General features: G+C 46.6%; 2 protein-coding genes across 2 annotated transcripts in view; one reads left to right on the top strand and one right to left on the bottom strand.

The window, feature by feature from the left end:
• SND1 (staphylococcal nuclease and tudor domain containing 1) overlaps positions 1–15,284 on the top strand; it is a 2,099,018-nt gene that overhangs the window by 1,451,840 nt on the left and 631,894 nt on the right. The gene's annotated exons all lie outside the window — the stretch shown is intronic.
• On the bottom strand, positions 10,360–13,976 carry LRRC4 (leucine rich repeat containing 4). Its single transcript, XM_086918874.1, has one exon. It carries the CDS (start codon positions 12,714–12,716, stop codon positions 10,800–10,802), a length of 1,917 nt encoding a protein of 638 aa, XP_086775000.1. The 5' UTR covers positions 12,717–13,976; the 3' UTR covers positions 10,360–10,799.

Here is a 15,284-nt window from a genome sequence, read left to right as displayed (position 1 = left end):
TTCAAGGATCACATTCTAGGATCTGACTGCAGTACAGCAGCTAAGTTGAGAAAAACACTGCTTACTGCCTCACGGTTAAAAAGTTAAAATGACACTACAGAGCCAAACAAATATGCTAATTGTCACAAGGGCGAATCAATGCAGTATAAACTATTGCATGGAATTGACTTTGTGTCCTGGTTCTTCCTAAATTCCTTTTTTAGGTCAACGATTTATGTAAAGCAACACATCATGAACTGTATATACACACCCATTAAGTGTAATGCTATGATTTCAGGCCAGTGTGGATTTCCACCCCTTTGTACTGGGATGTCCCATTTGGCGATTCTTATTTTCTGAATCTAAACTTTCATCTGTCTTTGAGGCCTAAGTAACACACTAGAAACACTCCTATGAAACACTGGTCCCGGATTAGTGTAATGATGGGTGGGTACCGGGCAGTAGTTCTGCACTATGTCTCTAACATAGCCTTATATGAATATGGGGTAATGGCATCATACACTCAGAAAGATCCAAATAAAGCAATGTAACCACACAACACCCACATGCAACACATTTCCACAACACCAAACGAGATAAAATCATACAATTGACAAACCTCAATAGCGTATCACTACCGTACAATACAAAACAACACCTCAATAAAACAGTACACAGTTAAACACAGACCAAGATCACAACAGTATGAGCACAATAGCAACAACCTGGCACACTGCAGAGGAAAACTGGAATACATTGGCTAATGTGAATACAATAGAAAAACACAACATATACCAACATCACGCGATCAAACCAATAGGACTAAATAGCATAAAACAGCACCAAAACACACAAACTTAGAGCAAAGAAAACAACTACACAGTAATTGCAACAGAAAAAAAATGGCACAAACAATGCAAAAACGGAACAAAATAACACTGACAACACCACGAAATAGAAACCGAAATGATCATAAGACAATACTGTAAACCAGCACAACTTAGCAAAACAACTCCTCAGCACAATGCAAAAAAACATCCATCACCCATCTAGCGTCACCACCTCTTAACTTGCATGACATGAACACTTACTAATGTATACTGCATATTCTCCAAAGTGTAGGCATCTTCTCGCGGACAAAACACATTGTGAAATTCAAATTTACAGTATGGAGTGCACTTTCCTGGGCCCCTAGTGTACGTCAATGGCCCCTCTGGAGATCAATGTGCTTCCATAGCCTCTGCATCTAGCTTTATATTCGCATAACCGCCCATGGGTCCAAAGACGTATACTGTGTATCTCTAATGCTCTCCATATATCTATATACGTGCATATTGTCATGCACTGGTATACTGGTGAAGTCGGTGAACCACTCATTTTGGATTGCATAACCCTTCAGCCAGGCTCCCTGGCCTTTCTGCATAGACACATGGCGGGTGTTTATTTTCATGCTGCCAGGGATTGGTCCCTTAGCCTCCTGAGATCCCCCAGTCCCCTTATGTGCTACACGAAGTTGCCCATGGCGACCTGTCAGTGAATTAAAAAAATGACTCGGCAACCCCATATTGTGTTTTTTTTGCATAAGCGGGCATCCTGTGTGGCTCCCCTGACAGGGAAGCTCGCCCAGACCTGGCTTTCCTCCTGTTCTCGTGAACGCATGCTTGAAGCCAGGCCAGTCTATGCGGATAAGGCGCTGCGAGATGGTGGGCCACGTTTACGATCTAGCCCTGATATGCATGCTAATGCGGCCTGCCCCTTAGCACCCCGTTCCCTCCACCCTGTCCCTCCTGACAATCCCCCGCCACTTGCAACAGCCCGGCTGCATCTAGCGCCGGAAAGATGTTGGGCTTGATCAATGGCTGCCATGCAGATTCGCGGACTCCGAGCTGGACTCTGGTGTTGCTAAGAAACTCCTCTGTGTGTGGGAGAGGGGGTGGGACGCAGAGGCTGAATGAGCCGCGGATCCGGAGCATAGAGCACTGTGTGAAATTCCCTCTTCAGCACATTGGATCTTGCATGGATTGGGAAGGTGGGTGAAGGGGGGCGTCACCCTTCCTCCACGATGAGCACCACAGACCGTACCATGCCCCCTCCCTCTCTTCCGCAAGCCCTTCGTGCATTGCGTTTTTCGCTTAAATGTGTCCCCAGTTCCCATCAGCAATTAATGCCTTGATGCTGCAGCTTGCATGGCAGCATGTGAGTTCTTGGTGGGAGACGATTCAAAAGCTTCTCCTTGCTAGGCCTAGTTCCAGTAAATATTTAGTCGATTTTCAGGTCTTATCATGCCTGCGTGAAGCTTTTTCTAACAGGTTTCACTGGGACGTTTTTTAATCTCTGCTGTCTCTACAGTCGCACTCTTTCATAGCCACTGATGTTTGAATTCAGAGGGGCCGTGCTTGTTTTAAAGAGGGGGCCTAGCCGAACCACCTCCACCGACCTCCTACAAGAGCATTGGGCACCCTTGGTTCCTGTTGCTTTATTAGAAGAACCCTGTTTCAAATCCAATTTGAATGCTTGCCCCCTTTCCCGCAGTACTGCACAGCTCTAGTCTTCATCCCGGGAATTTCCCATTCCCCCTTTTGTCTAAAAAAAAACAAACAAACGCTAGTTTTGGGTAATCCATTTTCGAAACTTAATGTTTTAGTACCACACATTGGTTTTCAGTGGGCAGCTACACACAAGGTCTTACACTACCTAAGACATCCCAGTTTTTTGACCATCTAACCATCATCCTCACGTAAGACAACATAACCACATGACTCAAATAGAATGCTCGTAAATATTAAATTTATTACCTCAATCACTAGCATTGCTGTGCGCATACGTGCATTCTCCCCCCCCCCCCCCCCCCCTTTTTGGGCTTGATGTTCACATTGTGTTTGTTCAGCTCCAGGAACCTGCCTGAAGACTGATGAACAAACGATAAGGATTGTTAGACAATCCATGCACATGCCGTCCAAATCTTTATCCCTTTTCATCTTGCCATAGTGATGGATGAGAGAGGCCCCACTCCCTCCCTTTATTTGACGGCACACCACAGGGGTCGAGTTTAGGCTTCACTGCACAGTTGCATCCTCAAATGTGTTGGGTATCACGCTTTACGATTCTCTAGACCTCTCTACTCATTAAGGTCACTCCTAACATGTATATTTTCATATATCGCCTGCATATTGAAATTTGTCTCACCTGACACAGAACAGACAAAGTCAGAATCACCTTTTCTATTATTGCAGTTGCCTGTGATGGACAAAATATAGCTGTGGCCTTTTTGCCGACATTGAATAAAACGCCCTTAGGAATGTAATGTGTCAGCTTCTTTCTGATTCATTTAATGTCCCCTGTGCCATTAAAGGGGCCATACAGTATAGAGAAAAAACACACTTCAAATTGCTCAGCCCCCCATCACTTACAATCTCTAACAATATTAGCTCTAGAAGGTTGCTTTTTTGATGAAGTCAACTTGTGTTTTGAGATTTGTTGTGACACCATTTACCGGCTGGGTCCTTTAAGGGGAATGCAAACAGGGAAGCGACTGTCGAGAAGATATGATGATAGGAACAAGATTGCTTCCTTCAAGTTAGCAATGTTAAATATCTCTGTGCACCTCTACATTTCTGGCGTCAGCCATCGGGTAATTAAATGCACATGTACCAGCCTTATCCTTTCTATGCCACGAGTTAAAAAAAATGGTAATGTGTCAAAAAGATGCCTCAACCTTGAATTATGGATGTGGTGAATAAAGCAAAATGATTGTTTGCCTGTACCAAGAAAGAAGTGTGTGCTACTTGCAACACAGACTAGTAAAATTCAGATCCTGAATCCATGAATCAATCGTTTACCATAGTCCCACATTTCAGTAAAAACGTACGATAATCCACGGTTCACATGTCCCATTACAGAGACCCTTTTCAATTCGAGTCCATATGCAAAATTCGAAAAAACATATGTTGCCAACCTGCGATTGTAATTCCATCAACAATCCTTGTTCAATCAGTGCTGCAGACTCTTCCAAGATATCTTGTGATCTTATTACATACACCAAACTCACATTGATCATTTGCCCTTTTCGTCTTAATATGCCATCACTTTCCAAGTGCCATGTTTGATCTTGAAAGCTTTCCCTCTGAACAACACACACATTGCAGATCAGGGAAATTGCCATTAGAGGAGGTGTGGAACACTGTAGCAGAAACATGTATATATATATTTGTATGTTCGTGTGTCTGTCTCACCAAATAAGTACTACGTCTTGGACTTTATCCTTGCTAGTGATGTTTCCTTTTTTAAATATAATCAAGTGAACTGTAACTCGAAATTGAATGAATTGCTCTCATACCTTGCAATTGTATTCCTCTGTCAACTGTTGCAAGTAAGTTGTCTGCCTGATGTGATGCTCTCGCCTCTATGCCAGGGTGAACTGGGACAAGTTCAGTCCACAGATTGCTTTCACGATAAGAACCAAATACTTAATCTGGTATCTATTTTATACAAGTTAAAGATAGCCATTGGTTTTCTGGGTATCCAATCCACAATACTAGCTACCTGGTCACTTCATGATTATCCAAACAATCTGACCATGACTTCTGCCATAGACAAAACACATGACATTAGGCGCAGGGGAAATTTAAATTACTTCCACGTAATTGCAGGAGTTTCGTAGAACCCTTGTTACAGGAAATTCCCCAAATTTTGCCATTATGCTACTTTATGTAATGGCATGGCATTTGCAACAAAAATTTACCATGAATGCACTGGAACAACTGAATGTGAGCAGCTCCGGTTCAAGGTGATTTTGTTTCTTTGCCCTGTTTAAACACAATATGCATTCTTGCATCTAAAACTGCGCTAAAATGTGGTGCTAAATTATGGATGTACATTTCACGTAATTGCACAAAAATTGGCTGGAATTTGTTGTAATTACCGAAAGCAAATTACTCTAATTTCGCAAACCCATAGACCTTATTCAGTCCTTTTGCTTAATTTGTCTCCCTCACAAGTAAAGCGGATGTTTGTCTGTTTTGCTCAGTGATGCCCCAGCAACATGCGAAACAAATGTATTGTGCTCTGATGCCTGCAGTGGCCTGGTTTATGCCCAAGAACTAGTGAAATAAAAATAAATACCTTAAACTGTCCCTTTCAATCGTTTAGCTCCTTGGCAACTCACGTTCTGCATCACTATCTTGTGAAAAAGGGTCATCCCTTTTCCTTCATATTCCTTTGAAAGATTTGAATATCTGTCCTCTTCCCCACTTTCATTATTAAAAGGCATGTCTGTTTCCCTCCAGTCTCTCTTGGGTTTGACTTAACGCTCCCACCATCTTTCTTCCAGATGACCTATTCAGAATTTCTACTTCTCCAAAGGTATGTGGCTCCTCAAATGGCAGCCCTTCCACACTTTTGGGCATTTTTCTTTGTAATCCAGTGTTTCCATTAGGCCTTCAGAACTGAGCGCAGTACTGAAGCTGAGATCACTCCTGTGTGTAGTACATAGTAGTCGCTCTTTACTTATTCCTGTTGTGTACCCAACCACCCCAGTCCTCCATGTGTCACAGGTTTTCTTGGCTCGCCCAACGATCTATCCCAGACCTTGGCCGTCTAAGCACAAGTTATGACATGACTCATGGGAACGTTCTGCTCTAGTTTTTCCTTTCCCCATAACATACAGTCCCCAACTTCCCTGTATTCACGGGGGTTCAGCCTTTGTCCGTGATGGCCTAGTACTTCACTTTGTCTGCAGTCTGTGGATTCAAGGAAAGTGCATCAAGGGTGCTGTTGGTGGGTCTAGTAGGTTTTTACTGAAGTGGCTCTGCATCTATCACATCACTAATCATGGTGAAAATCTAATCTCTTTTGCCTTTCACTTGTTTCTAGTGAGCAGGTTAGTTAGCACACTGTTAGACGTGAGCCTGTATTGAAGACCTGCAAGTTTTCCAAAGATCTTAGATGGCTGACCTTAGAAACCCACTTTTGGTGCCTTCAACCACTAAAAACTAGACGAGAATATAAGGGGAATTTTTTTTTTTAAATCTCTCTCAAAAATTCTAATGTTGCTTGTATCTCCCACTTTAAATGTTCAATGACCAAAGCATAGGTAACACTTGCCACGAGACCTCCCCTACTTTACTGGGCATGTCCCTTTAATATATTCCTTAATGATTTTCAGCCCAGTTTCCTTCCTTTTCTAAGTATCTCTGGGGGTCGTGTAACTAGCAACGTTAGAATTTCCTCACATGGACGTTTTGGAACAAAATAACCTGACTGCTCTGAAATACCCCCCCCCCCCTACTGCTTTTAGACTTTTACGTACTCTATAGTTTAAGATACACATGCACATGTGTTCACTTTGGTGTCCTGCAGTCACTTTGTTTAATCACAGTGTGGTGGAAGCACACATGTATTCACAACGTATAAATGTATGGCAGGTGACGTCATTAATTTACAGTCTGCTCCTACCTATTGTCTGACAAAAGTATATAAATTGTCTAATGATAACGTTGAATAGCACTTTTGTAATTTATTTGTCAGAAACAGTCAATTCAAATGTGCCGGTATTCACAGAAAATGGCTTTTGATAGTGGGAGGGGTATCTTTTCTGCGCACAAATTTCAACACTCCTAGATCACTCTAAAACATATAGACTTTGGTGCACAGGCCCTGGTAGATTGGAAGATTGGAAATGCCTTAGTTACCTCAGACAGCTCCTGGTCCACCAGTTTAAAACCATGGTTCTTAAAATTTCTGTATTTGTAGCTTTCTGTAAATATTCTCAACTCAGCTTAAATAATTACCACATGTTCGTTTTTACTTCTTTAATGATGCCTAATGTATTATTTAGCCTTTTCTATGAAGTTACATCTGGAAGCAGATTTCCAGCAAATTTTGGTTTGGGAGAATTTGAACGATAAGTTAATCATGCAGCGTGATGGAGTTTGCCTGTCCCTGGAGCTAGGTAGAAGAGAGCCCAGAGATCTGCCACCAGGGCCTCTCGACTGATCAACTTTTCCCGGCTATAAATGTGATTGCCTCTGGTCATTGACGGAGCTTAGGCTATAAATACACACCCACTGTTCCTCTCTGCAGAACAAACTGTGGATGAATATGTTCGTGTTACAAGACTTCTGGGTAGTGGTCATGCCTTTTGGCTTCATAGACACAGAACTAGGAGGATTTTTGACTGATGAAGGCCAGTGAGGCAAGTCAACCCAAGTTCTATTGTGACAAAGTGAATAGTGTTGGAAATGCCTACAAAAGAGATTTTTCATCTCTTGCAGTCTCCAGCTTAACTCTTGCCTCAATTTTACGTGTCCCTAGCGTTTTGTGTTTTTAATCCAGTATTCTTCATAGATATCCTTCAGTACCTTGACAGGTTGGTAGCTGGTCGTGTTCAGTGGCCTATGTCTGCATTGCAGATATGCAAGCATAACAAATAGCCCTCTTATTATCTGCCCTACAAATGGGTAATTGTTGAATGGATGTTTGCCAAGTGAGTATGTCATAATGTAAAGGCACACTGACTGGGCATGGGTGGGGGTCTTCCCTACCACTTCTCACCGTTTACAGATACATCCGAGATACAATCCCACAGTCATGATTGTGCCCAACTTTCAACAGACAAGCTAAATTCCCATTTGTGTCATAAGCACCTGCGTGTGCAGAATATTATTTAGAGTTGAGCTCAGAAAGGTGGTATTATCGTTCTGTTGCTGTATGCTCGAGGTCCTTCTGTGAGGACACCTTTCAGATGCCAAGTGGTAATCTGCCTTCAGCAGTCTGCCGGTGCTTCGCTTTGACCCTTGCGTGCCACCACTTCTCAAGCGACCTGATTATCCTGTCAAAGGCAGCTATGTGTGCACGGCCACCTTTGGGAGAATACAGCATGTGCTGCCAGTGCCTCGCCAGGTGGTGTTTGGCAAGCAGTGTCCTATCTGGGCCATTTGTATTCTCTGCCCATCCGGTGTTACGGCCTCTTATTACCTTACAGAGCCTGCCACTAGGTGAGGTGTGGCTGAGTTAAACAGCCCATCTGCTTTTCATGTCACTAAAATAAGACAAACGTATTCCCCATGGATGCATTTATATAAAGTGGTCCTCAACAGTGTTTACTGGTCCCTCCTTTCTAGTGGTGCTGAATACCATGCATTTTTATCTGAAAGCACCATACTGTCCTCCACATTAAAGAGTATTGCCCCCATCATTCGATTGTGTGTGGACTTTGGCTCAAAAGCATTACTTGGCGGAAGGGAGATTTGGAACACAGCGGTGCAGTGTCCTCGGTCGGTTATTGGAACTACAGTGGACCCTGTAATTATGGACTAGGATTTAACGAGGGCTATCGAGTAATGGGCTTTCATCCTGTAGCCTGTAGTACTGGTTTGCTTCTGCAGTGTGCTGATGTTCTTCCTCTTGCAGGGAGAGGGCAGGCAAGAGAAACGCTTGCGTGGCAGCAGTGGTGCCAAGGAGAGCGTCCTTACTGAGCCCAAGTCATCTCGGCATTAACAACTGGAGGCCGCAAGCTGACTGGAAGGGCCTTTAGAGGCTGTGACTTGCAAGAGAATTGTACGTGGATGTTGATACATGTATGTCTACAAGAGTGTTAATATATGCACATACCGATAAACTAATTTAAACGTGCATATGGCTATTCAGAAAATGTACGCACTGGCAGAAATACTGCATACCCAGGCATGTCTTTATTTCCAAATAAAACATTTATTGTTTGAGACTAATACCTGTGGGACCCTTCCATAGCCCCTCCTACAAACTGCGTTGTCTTTTGGTCCACAAACAATTACCTAACTCGAAAGGATTTGAGGACGATACTGTGGCCGTCCGACCCAGTGGTCCACTGGTAAGTATATGTAGCATGCCCTGTAAAGCTCAGATTTCATGCTGCTACATGTTGTCGAAGGGCACCCGGCCCCTCTGTGACATTTGGCTGTCAAGGTATACAAGCACCTGGTAAACAGACAAATGGGAGTGGACTCATGGAGAGAGGAAGATTGGCTGCTCTGGGGTGATGGTCTATTCCCCAATCCGAGTGGGTACTTGACCTTTGGCTTCTGCTATCAGCATCTGCTAAAGTCTTCTGTGGGTAGTGAGTGGGATTGCTGCATTATATAGATTGCTTGGGATAGCAGTGATTGCTGTTTTAATGAACAGTTTTGTTTTGCCTGAAATAAAGAACATGTTTCCGCATTTCGATTGTATGTAAGCTTTTCCAGTAGGGTGCCCACATGACATGTCTAATGACATGGAGGGGAGGTATGCAGATAGGGCTGGTTTAGTAAATTAGGGGTTCGAGCTTCCCATAAAGAGGCTGCAGTAGTCTGACTAAAGGCGAAGGCTGGTTGTCCTGCTAGGATTGAGGTCCCCATGTGTATTCACTCCTGTGCCAAAGCAAGTCTGAATTGTATTACAGGAAAGGCCCTATCTGCTCACCGCGAACCCCTGGCTCTACGCCACCCATAAGCCACCTGGGAGGGTGTGGGGGGCAAGTCACTCATCTAATATGTGTCTTCTTTATGCCTTTGGATTCAGTATGACCCCCTGGTCTCTGGATTTATTTATTTATTATAAAAGCATACATTTAATTGATATACAAAAATACACACAATTCTCAAGGTCCAGCTAGATCGTCGTTTCAGCCATCAGATTCAAATATATATATTTTTTAAGCTGATATAAATTTGTAATATAATGCTCTCACCCTTTCCCTCACCCGAGGAACACGAGACCTTTCTACTGTTGCAAAGAACGTACTCCCCACAAATTAACATGGCACACAATTGAGGACAACTAAAACTGTCTTGTAGATAGAGCAAATTCTAATTTTAGCACTTCGCACCTGCTTCGCAGCCTGTTTCTGGTTTTAATTATGCGGTTCTTTCCTTTTCTCCAACGCCAACCCCCATTCCAGATACATCCACAATCTAAGCCCTTAGGAAACACCGCAGAACCACAACAGCGGAGATAAAGGCGGGAAAACAGCGCACCCCCTCCCCCAACCCGCATAAAATTGAATGTCGCTACAATCGTGTCTCGAGTCAAGCACACAGTAGCGCTTAATTACATTTAAACATTAATTTGTTTCATTGCACCCAATACCAGGCTATAAATCTGCGGTTTCCTCTCAACACAGAGGGTTAAAGGCAGCTGCAGGAGTCTGGTGCAGTGAAGGTATTTCAGTGCTGCGCCAGCGTGGGCTGTCTCCCTCCTGCTTATTTTTCTTCTTCTTTTCAGCGTGCTTTCTTTCGGCAGGAATGCTTGGCCAAGCACCCAAGGTACAGGCAAGGTGTTCCACGACACACCTTTAAATGCGAATCATACTCTACAGATTAAAAAGTAATCTTTTATTGCAATATTTTTCTCGGTTTTAATATTTGGCACGGTACAAATGTGTGGTGTTTTCAGATAAGCATCTGAGGACTTATTTTGTAGTTTATTTTTTGGAGGGGGCATTCATTTTTTTTGCGAAAATGCTAGTTTTCTTGTTGTAGACATCTAAAAAATCACCAAAAATGCCCAAGGTTTTTTGTTTGCAATTTGGCATCGTGTTCAGCATTGGTTACTGAAATTCATTATACCGTTTAACCAGCATATATCTCCCAACACCCCCACCCAACCACACTGTCTCTTCTCTCCTTTAAATAGAACTTACAAGTTAGAAAATATTTTTAAATTTTAATATAATCTGTTTCTTTTACCAGCTCATAGATTTAATATATAAGCATATACAAGAAAAGTCTTTCCCTCTCTCTCTGTACAAAAGTTGCTGTCTTGGATTTTTGTGCATTCTATTGCATTATTAATTTGAAAAAAAGTCATATCTGCGTTTCCTGTACCTTCTCCTTGTGGGTCTGTATTCTATAAGGTTCGGAGATGGTCGTTACCGTAGGGTGCAGAGAATTACCAATGCTATTTTCTGTCCAGTGGGCCCTGTGTGCTGATTTGTACGTACTGTAGTTCATGTGGTCGTGGATAGTGGGCAGCACAACTGCCCCCTCACCTGAAACGCCCGTTGGGCCTCCGGGCGGCATGTCCTCGTCCACTTGGATAATCTCAACAGTCCTGGCGGCTGCCACTGAGCTCCGCTGCTGGTGCCGCTTACGGATTTTGTAAAACACAATCAACATGGCCGCCGCCAGTAGCGTGACTGCCACAAAACAGCCAATGATGATCTTGGTTGTTTTCATCACCTCGTCCAGGCTGGTCTGCATCTTGTCATTGTTATCCGATGTTGGCACTGCCACTTGCTTCGGCGTCTTGGTGGTCTGGATGAGCACCGTGGTGGTGGTTGTGTACGCTGGCTGATACCCTGTTGAAGTAGTTGGCACTGGCTTGAACTTAGACGAGATGTCCTCAGACGAGACCTCAGTTGTCTCCACTGTGACTGTGGTGAAGAAGCTATAGTTGGTGCTCATGTCAGCTGAGCTTACATTTAGGTAGGCCGAAGCGTTGGAGTTTCCCCCTACATTAGTGACCATGCACGTGTAAACTCCAGTGTCTGATTGCTCAACCTGGGAAAAGTTCAGAGTCCCATCATTGAGAACTGATATTCTTGGGTGGTTTGAGGCATGACTCAGAATTGTCCCATTGGGAAGCAACCACCTAACAGAAGACATTGCAGGAGTTCGGCACTTTAGTTCAGCCACTCTTCCACCAGAAATATTCAGATCCCTAGGAGCGTCCATAATGAAAGGCGCTGAGCACTGGAAAGAGGTCTGGTCCACCTCCACCAGGTACTTGCCCCTCATGTGCAGCGGGGAGTGACAGCGCCCACAGCAAGTGGAGTTGGTGGGTATGTACTCACGCAGCCACCATGATAGCCACAGGACGTCACAGTCACAGTCCCATGGGTTGTGATGCAAGTGCAATTCCACTAAATACCTCAAGGGTGCAAAAAGGTCATGAGGCAAAGAAGTCAGGTTATTGTGGGCCAGGTTCAACTCCACTAGGGATGTGAGGTCATCAAAAGCATTTCTCTCAATCCAGTTGATTTGTGAGTTCATAATCCAAAGCTTTTTCAAAGAGCGCAGACCATGGAAAGATCCCGGCTTTATTTCGGGCAGGCTGTTACCAGAAATTTCTAGTTCCTCCAGCCCCACTAGGGGAGTGAGGTTTGGCATGTCCCTTATGTTACACATCCCAAGGTTAAGGTATTTCAGATTGTACAGCCCTTCGAAGGCACCCTCTGAAATGTACACCAGCTTCTTCAGCTCCCCCAGGTCAAGCCTCATTAAGGATGGGACACGGTTGAAGGAGTATGATGGGATGCTCTCAATGGGGTTGTTCCTGAGCCACAACTCTCTCAACTTGGACAGGTACTCAAAGGCTCCACTCGGAATGACGGTCAGCCGGTTGTCGAATAGCTCCAAGGTGTTAAGGCTTGTCAACCCGTTGAATGCCCCAACTTCAATTTGCCGAATGGAGTTCCTTCCCAGCTGCAAAACCTCCAAATGGTGCAGGGAGCGGAAAGTGCCTGCCTGTATCCTCTGAATATTGTTCTCCATGAGGTTGAGGTGCCTGGTGTTTGAGGGTATCCCCTCGGGGACGTCGGAGAGGCCCCGCCGGGTGCACACCACTTTGCTGAACTGGTTACTGCAAGAGCAGACGGAAGGGCAGCTCTGGGGTCCAGCTGAGGCTGCACACACAATCCAAGCTTGCACCATGAGGTAGATTACAGATAGCAGGGCAGCATTCCAGCTATGGTGCACAGTTGCCTGCAACATGAGATTCATGGTGTGGCACGTTCATATTTCACCATGGTCAGGGATTTGGCACTGAAGCGAGAACGTGGCCCTACCCCGGATTAAGCCAATTGCAAATTCCCTTTTCCATTTGAATAGGTGGTGGGGCCGTGTTGATTGAATTTAATCTAATTTCTTTATTTAAAAAGAGAGGTGGCGCTAATTGCACCTACCTCGGAGGGAATGCTCGTTCAGTCTTCGATAAGCAAGGATCGCGAGAAAACCTGGTGCCGCATTCCCAAACCAGTGTTTCCGAGCTTTTTTTTTGTAAGGTTATACAAATGCACTCATTAAGAACCTGGGAGGTGGGCTGCAGGAAAGGGGGTGCAAAATGGCTTCTAGTAAGTCCAAATCAAAAGCAGTAAGAGCAGCATTGTGTAAGAATATCGAGAGATGAGGCCCACTTGGTCGTCATGCAGGTGCATCGTTTAAACCATCCTAGAGTGTCTGGGCATCAGCACTTTGGATGCGCAACCTTGGCTCTCGACGATGCTGGGTGTCGGGAGCGCCAGCGACGATGCTCCATTTCCAAGTCAATCCCTCAACCGCTTTCTCGCTTCTCTAAGCACCTTTAGAAAAAAAATCAGCAATCCAGCAGGTCTGTGTCTTGGTTTCTTGATGGTGGTCTCTGGCAGTATTTAGCGTGCCCACCACTTCCCATCGGGCCCGTTGGCTGGCCCCAGGCTGCGGGGAGCCTCACGTTGCTGTCTTTGCAGCCTCTTCTCGCCTCTCGCTGCCTGTGCTCCTTGAGCGCGAGCGGCTCCCCGGCCAGGAGCTGCAGCAGCTGCGCCTGCCTCTTGCACTGTTAGCAATAATCCGTCAGTTCCTCAAGGGTGGGGGGGAAGAGGGGATGTGCAGCAATGTGGAGGAGAGCTGGTGCGCGGCACGCTGCTGTCCCGAGCAGAGGTGCTGCTGCTGGCTGGTGGGCGCAGAGGGGCGCGCGCCGCGTCCGTGGACCCCCGGAGGCAGCCGGTGGTGGTGGCGGGAGCCGGCCGTCGCCGCCCTTAGCACCTCTGCCGCCCGTCGCGGTGGCCGCAGCCCGCTGACATGCTCGCCTCCCTCGGCTGCTCGGTGCTGTGGCAGGCGGCTGCAGCCGGCCGGGCTGCTCTCGCATCCTTTTGTCCTTCAGTGGGAGCGTGCCTGTGCTGCTGACGCATGCTGTTCGGAGGCGAACATGAGTGTGCTGCTGCTGCGGCGCTGCCGTGCGCTCACACGCCCCCCCCTCTTCCTCCGCCGCGCCTCGAGGGGTTAATGCCGGCGGCTCGGAGCCGAGCGGCCGCGCTGGCCCGCCTCCGCCTCCTCCGGGGCCGGCTCGGTGCTCGCAGGGGGTGTGCGGCTCGCGCTCCGGCTCCCGCGTGCGCTGCCTTAGCGGCTCGTGCGGGACAGACGCAGGATGGATGCTTCGGCTGCCGGGCAGGGATTGGCTCGCCCGCCGTCCCCGCCACGTCACCGCCGCCGACTGCTGACTGGGCTCCTCGCGGACGGCAGGGGCAACGTTCCACCAAGTTGGGATCCCCGCTCCGTGCGCGGCAGCTCTCCCTATCCCAGCTGCACACAGACCGTGGCCACGTGACCGGCCTGGTGGCTCTGGGCCCCGGCTTTATCCAGCCACTTTTGGCCGTCCCTGTGGCGTATGCCGTGGTATTTTGCCCGTTGTCTACGTTCCGAAAAACATAAGAGGCAACGCAACGTCAGCCTTTGCCGAGCAAGATACAGTCTGTCCATGGCTGTCCTGAGGTTACAGTGCTGAAAGGTTACACTGCTCTGATAGCAACACGCTCTGAGCAGGGAACACCAGGGCGCAGGATGCCGCTAGAAGAGGTATCTAGATGCGTCCAGTTAAAGACACCCACTGCACTGTTTGGCGTAAGCCGTGCTGTTCAAGTGTTGGGATGGTAGGGACAGTGTGAATGAATAACCCCTAAGTGTAAAAGAGATTAAATGATGTGCAGACAGATACTTCATTTCAATTCACTAGTACAACAGCAGCTAAAGAAGCTGATCTGATGCAGGCGCCTACACAAACACCCCCTCCCTGGTAGCCCGTGCATGTAGTAGCGTGAAAAAGCTCTGTCGAGCTAGCGTCTGCCAGGCACGCATTGCTTGCTGGCTCCCCCTATGTCTCGAAAAAGAAATGCCAGCCGACGACCGCCTTCTCTCTACGATACCGCCTCACAGGAGCAGGGGCTGGCTGGAGTCTAGTGGGCTGAGCAGCGCGCTGCTCACTCCGAAAACAAACCAGGGCATCGCTGCATAAAGTAACTGGTTATTCGTCCCCTCTCCATCATCCCGTAGTAGGAGATGAGGCAAGCCTCTGCAGCCGCGCCTGCGTTGTGTCCTACCGCTCTGGCGCCACTTAACAGCCCGCCATAAGAGCTGTTGGCGGTACGGTAAGAGCCGGCTGTTGGTTGCGAGGGGTATAGGGTTGGATTGGGGAATATTATCCTTAGCGTGAAACCGAGCAGGTAAAGTTTGCCTACTACATACTGAAAGGACGTGTCGCTGGGGGTGTGTGGGGGAGGGAGAGTTGTGTTGGCATGACTGGAAATGGAAAATTAG

The sequence above is a fragment of the Lissotriton vulgaris genome, chromosome 1_1 (genome assembly GCF_964263255.1).
Source record: "Lissotriton vulgaris chromosome 1_1, aLisVul1.2, whole genome shotgun sequence".
Taxonomy (NCBI): domain Eukaryota; kingdom Metazoa; phylum Chordata; class Amphibia; order Caudata; family Salamandridae; genus Lissotriton; species Lissotriton vulgaris.
The sequence above is the reverse complement of the archived record's forward strand: the minus strand, read 5'-3'. Positions and strand labels throughout refer to the sequence as shown.